General features: G+C 49.2%; 1 protein-coding gene across 4 annotated transcripts; it reads left to right on the forward strand.

The window, feature by feature from the left end:
• The first annotated feature begins 1,125 nt into the window (after positions 1-1,125).
• Positions 1,126-4,522, forward strand: GZMH (granzyme H). Of its 4 annotated transcripts, none has more exons than XM_017871893.1 (5): positions 1,127-1,428; positions 2,567-2,727; positions 3,241-3,376; positions 3,591-3,848; positions 4,256-4,522. In XM_017871893.1, exons 2-5 carry the CDS (start codon positions 2,627-2,629, stop codon positions 4,397-4,399), a joined length of 639 nt encoding a protein of 212 aa, XP_017727382.1. In that variant the 5' UTR covers positions 1,127-1,428; positions 2,567-2,626; the 3' UTR covers positions 4,400-4,522. The 4 variants fall into 4 exon arrangements, with proteins under 4 accessions (XP_017727383.1, XP_017727382.1, XP_017727381.1 ...); XM_017871892.1 differs by having other exon boundaries at positions 1,128-1,428; positions 2,580-2,727; positions 4,325-4,522; XM_017871891.1 differs by having other exon boundaries at positions 1,129-1,428; positions 2,580-2,727.
• Positions 4,523-6,007: the final 1,485 nt, after the last annotated feature.

Genomic DNA, 6,007 nt, shown 5'->3' on the forward strand with positions numbered 1-6,007 from the left:
TGATCCACCCATCTNCAAATATATATATATATACACACACATTTTGTTTATGGACAGCCCATGACTGTGAGCCAAAGGACATCAGAGACATGGCTCTCTGGAAACTGAGAGAATACTTAATGGACAGTTTTTTTGTTTGTTTGTTTGTTTTTTGAGACAGAGTCTCACTCTGTCACCCAGGCTGGAGTGCAGTGGTGCGATCTCGGCTCACTGCAAGCTCTGCCTCCCGGGTTCAAGCCATTCTCCTGCCTCAGCCTCCAGAGTAGCTGGGACTACAGGCACCCGTCACCACGCCCGGCTAATTTTTTTGTATTTTTAGTAGAGACAGGGTTTCACCATGTTAGCCAGGATGGTCTCAATCTCCTGACCTCGTGATCCACCCATCTCAGTCTCCCAAAGTGCTGGGATTATAGACGTGAGCCACCGTGCCCGGCCTTAGTGGATAATTATTATCAGGATGATCAGCATCCGTTTTTTCATCATCTGGTAACAACAACTAGCATTTCTCAAGGGAAATCCCCTCCTCATTCATAAGCAGCACGGATGGAGTGGAACAGTCCCTACCTCCACTTAAGGAGGGCTAAATAACCAAAGCATAAAGCACTACACTTCAGTGGACGCAATGATGACTAATTTTGGTTCAATAAATATCAAGTCCAGAACTTTTGTGTAGAACTGTGGAATACAAAAGTTATCTTTGTCACAGAATATTTATATTTAAAGAGGGTATTCTAAATATTCCAAAAATATGAATCCGAGATAGTGGTAAGATAGGAATGGGTTGCCTTTTGGAGTATTTGTTCGGTGTGTGCAACTCTGCATACTGGTAAGGCAAGTCCAGCCTCCATCTCACACCAACAAGCATATTTCCCCACCATGGCCCTTACCATCTTGTGCTCTAACCACAGATTTTCAGTCTACTCTTCAATGGCAAGAGTCATGTCTCTCATATCCCTGGATCTGGCTTGCTAAATAATTATTCATGATTTTATCTGAGTAGAAAAAGAGCCAAGAACTGAGAAAAGGAGAAATTCTTGGTTCTTCTCAGTCACTGAGGAGCTTCCGCAGTACCAGCCTTTCTGCTAGCTCCAGCCACAGCTTCAACAGTTCCACCTCCTTGTTCTTTATTCTTGCTTTCACCTTGTTACTCAGCAGCAGGGGTGTAAATGTGGTGACAGTGCCGTGTCGACTTAAACCAAATGAGAGAATTTTAATAAACCACCCTTATAATGACACCCATCAAAACCAGAAGAGGACAAGCCTAGGAGGTCTCTGAGGTTACTGTACCCATCCCTCCTTCATCCCCCTCCAGCATTTTGTTTCTGAAAGGAGTCAACACCAACAGCTCTGACCTGGGCAGCCTTCCTGAGAAAATGCAGCCATTTCTGCTCCTGTTGGCCTTTCTTCTGACCCCTGGGGCTGGGACAGGTAAGTGACTATCCCTATTCTAGAGGCCTGAACCCATCTTAGAAGATACCTTGTACCTATGAGCACTGGTCAGGAATTTTCTTCAATCTGAGCCCAGCTCCTATTCCACACCCAGACTTATAAATCTGAGGCTAGATAGAGACTCAGCAAAGATGGAAAAATGAAGGGTGTTCCCTAAAAGGTTTAATAGGTGTTAGCCTCTCCCTAGACCTCTCCTTTATGACCTGGAATATGGATTGTTCTTAGAAAGGCATTTGGTGGGGAATGTGAAGCTGAAAAAGATAAGTAATTATTATTCTACACTCCAACCCAGGAAAGAGGAGCTCAGACACCAAGTTGCAGTCGTGGGAGTTATCACTGGACCCAGCTTAAGAACCACTTAAATTATTCAGTGCCCCCACCCAATCACCCCTGCCCAGGAGAGAAGTCCATGGTACAACTTATCTCAGAGGTGGCAAGATGACTGTGTCCATAGCTCTCCCAATACCTTGGCTCCACCTAGGCTTTGCAATTCATTTTTAGTTGGTTTCTCCACTTCCTTCTGCCTTTCCAGGCCCTCGGCTACTCCACTGACCTGGTGGTACCCCCCTCTAACATCCCTGAGGTCCTGAATCCCACCAGCCCTACCCCCACTAAACCTCAGCCAAAGGCTAATTGGAGGCTATTCATTTACGCACCAAACAACACTTACTGAGAACGTAGAATATGTTAGGCCCTGGCACACGAGAATTTTAGAAAATCCAACTCCAGAAGCTCATGGGTAGATCATTAGAAAATGGCACCAATCCGGAGGACAGCAGAGGCTCAGAGGGATCAGAGAGACTCACTAAAAAGGAGGAGCCTGGGAAGTACGGTCCAGGATCCTCTGGGGCTCTACCGTTGTGAAAATAGATCTTTCTTCCTCCATGTATGTTTCTGCAGTAGGATGCAGAAGTCAAGCACTGTCCATTCTTTCTGAGAGAAGGTTCTGAGACTTAAAGTTCAGAAAAGCTTACTCTGCCTGCAAGGAGTGCTGCCTGCAGAGCTCAGGAGGACCCTCCCTCACTGTCTGCAGCACACAAAAGACTTCACCGTCAATCACTGTCATCCTAAGCCTTCTCTCCTGACCGCAACCATCCCCAGCTACTTTATCTTCCAGCCTTTCCTTTCAGAGGAGATCATTGGGGGCCATGAGGCCAAGCCCCACTCCCGCCCCTACATGGCCTTTGTTCAGTTTCTGGATGAGAAGAGTAAGAAGAGGTGTGGCGGCATCCCAGTGAGAAAGGACTTTGTGCTGACAGCTGCTCACTGCCTGGGAAGGTAAGGAGCAACACCAGCTCACCTTCTGAGCCGCCCCCCACAACAGGGACCCTTGTTTTCTTCTGGGGACTGCAGCCCAGGGGAGCTTCCAGAGTTCCTGGTAATGCAAGCCCATGAAAGCTCATTGGAGCAGCCACCTGGGAATAGGACTAGGATGAGGAGAGGATGAGAAATAGGACAGGGTCAGAGGGTCAGAGGTCAGAGCAAGTGGCATGGTTTCACACACTGGCCAAATAAAGCAGTGGTAAAGGTTGAATCCATGCATTAAGGATCAAAATGCAAACTCGAGCAATTTCATGATATTTCCTGAAGGCAAGAGAGAGCCCCCGGAAGCCCTACTCTTCATGTCTTTGTGAAGCAGAGGGCACAGTCACTCAGCCCTGGAGCCCTCCTGTCCCCTCAACTTCCCCTCAGCTGCAGCCCCACCCTGCCCTAGCTGTCATCTGCTCTTTACTACTGCTGGGCTGTATCCTCTGTGACTCCACCCCCATCCTCACTCTGCTCTCTGTGCAGCTCCATAAATGTCACCTTGGGGGCCCATAATATCAAGGAACAGGAGCGGACCCAGCAGTTTATCCCTGTGAAAAGAGCCATCCCCCACCCAGCCTATAATCCTGAGAACTTATCCAACGACATCATGCTACTGCAGGTGAGGCACACTCCTGCCACTCTTGCTCTTCTTGGTCCAGTTGGTTCCACTCCCACTGTGGCCACTGTGACACGAGCTCTTCCCTCCTTTCCATCCTGACCTCTTGGCCAGTTCCTATGCCTTAGAGGAGAGGGAAGATTGTGCAGCCCCATCACTGTTTCGGGGCCCAGAAGGCCATTGCTTGACCTGGACTTTCTTGCTTCTTCCCTACCAGCTGGAGAGAAAGGCCAGGCGGACCACAGCTGTACGGCCCCTCAGGTTACCTAGCAGCAAGGTCCAGGTGAAGCCAGGGCAGGTGTGCAGTGTGGCCGGCTGGGGTTGTGTCTCAAAGGACACTTTAGCAACCACACTGCAGGAAGTGTTGCTGACAGTGCAGAAGGACTGGGAGTGTGAACGTCTCTTCCATGGCAATTACATCAAAGCCACTGAGATTTGTGTGGGGGATCCAAAGATGACAAAGACCGGTTTCAAGGTTGGATTTCCAGCCCCTACCCAGAAAGACCACAGGGAGAGAGGAACTTGAGGGATTTCTGGGGTATGGCAGTGGCCAGATCCTTATGCTCTCAGCTCAGAGCTTGGACAGCCTGTGTCCACTCCTTGGGTGGATTGAGGTGGCTTTAGTCCACTCCTTGGGTGGATTGGGGTGGCTGGAGGGGAGGGATTTGTCATCCCACAGTCACTTATCACCGAAGCGTCCGTGAGAATTGCAGAGAAAGGCTTGGTCTGGGGAGAGCTAGAAAGCACAGCCAGGGCCATGCTGGAGACCCAGGACTGAGGGAGGTGACAAGGCCTGCCTGGCACTGACGTCACACAAAATCCGTAACAGAGACCACCCATCCCAGGAAAGGCCAGCTCAGTCTTTCCTCTCTCTGTTCACAGGGGGACTCCGGGGGGCCCCTCGTGTGTAAGGGTGTGGCCCAAGGTATTTTCTCCCATGGAAACAAACAGGGGACACCTCCAGGAGTCTACATGAAGATCTCATACTTCCTGCCCTGGATAAAGAGAACAATGAAGTGCCTCTGACAGCAGGCATGAGACTAACCTTCCTCTGGGCCTGACCATCTCTGGGACAGAGGCAAGAATCCCCAAGGGGTGGGCGGTTGGGGTTGCAGGACTGTAATAAATGGATCTCTAGCGTAAATATGACTGAAGTCTTATTTATTCACTGAACCATCTTCAATATGCCACAACACTGCTCCAGGCAGCCATCTGCTGACAGTTCTGGCTTTTGCTTCTTCCTTTCTCCCCCAGCCCTCCTTCCTCCCTAAACTCCATGCTGTACAGTGTTTTCACCAATTTCTCAATCACATGTCTTTGATACTGAACCCTCTGTCAGAGCTGGTTTGAACTCCATTGCAAACAATCTTCACCCCCCTCCCCTCACAAAAAATAAATAAATAAACATCTCTGGAACTTAGGAATTTCTTACCATCTCTAAACCAACCACCTACTCCCCTAACAATGGAGCAGAGAATGGAGCAGGGCAGTGGAAAGGAAATAACTCCAGGGACCCGGAAGGCCAGGGACCATGCCGTGAGTACCCAGTTTCCCATTTCCAGGAAACTATGCGGTGAGTACCCAGTTTCCTTTTTCCTATTTCCTGTCTCTCCAGCGGGGGCAGGCTTCTCCCACAGCCAGGTCTGCCTGAAGCTTAGGAGGTTGAGATGCTCCTCTGCACCTAGGTCCCATTTGCCTGCCCCAGGCCCAGCCCTAAGCTCAGTCAACCTTATTCCTTCCTGGCTGGCCTTCCCAGCTCCCAAGTGTTTTTCACCCAAGTGCCCTGGTTACCAGTTTCTTTCCCTTCTAGCTCACCCTGTTCTGAAGCCAGTCTCTCTCTCATCTCGCTAACAGAGTTCCCAGCTCTGTGTGAACTCTTCTCTACTGCTTGTTCCAACCAGACCTGGGCTGCCAGCCCACCTGATGCTGATCAGAGGAGCCAGCTCTCACCTTCCACCTGGGCAAGGCTGGCTGAGGCCCTCAGTCCAGCGCAGCTTTCCCCAGGGGCTCAGGCATCACTTTCTGTGGAGCCACTCAGCAGCCTCAACATCTTTCAGCCTAGCCTGGCCTCAGACCCAGACTCCCCCTGTTGGCAATCTGGGGTTATGGCAGCTGTGCCCCAGAGGGCTCCAGGGCCACTGGGCTGGAAGTAACACTATGCCATTTATCAACAGACGAATACTTGCTGATTGATCTCTCTCTTTGTGCCGGGCATATAATAGGCCCTGTCTCTGCTTTTGGAAATTTTACAATGATAAAAAATTTCACCTCAATTCTCCTGGTTCCTCTGCTTCTACCAGGCAGGTCAGTTTGGCATAAATGGATCTGTATTTATGATCCACAGGAAATCGTGTTTTAAAAATAATTAAATTATCTATATTCTACCTGTAGTGTTCATTACAGCCTCACATGCATGATCTGGTTTGATCCCAGAAAGACAGTGTGTGAAATTAGAAGAGACTTGGAGATTCTCAGGTCCTAAAGTTTTTAATCTATGCTCAGTGGAGTCTGTGTCCAGAGGTGTGGAAATATATTAGTCTGTTCTCACACTGCTAATAAGAACATACCTGAGATTGGGTAATTTATAAAGGAAAGAAGTCTAGTTGACTCACAATTCCACATGGCTGGAGAGGC

Source organism: Rhinopithecus bieti, unplaced genomic scaffold (genome assembly GCF_001698545.2).
Source record: "Rhinopithecus bieti isolate Rb0 unplaced genomic scaffold, ASM169854v2 scaffold_6022, whole genome shotgun sequence".
NCBI lineage: Eukaryota > Metazoa > Chordata > Mammalia > Primates > Cercopithecidae > Rhinopithecus > Rhinopithecus bieti.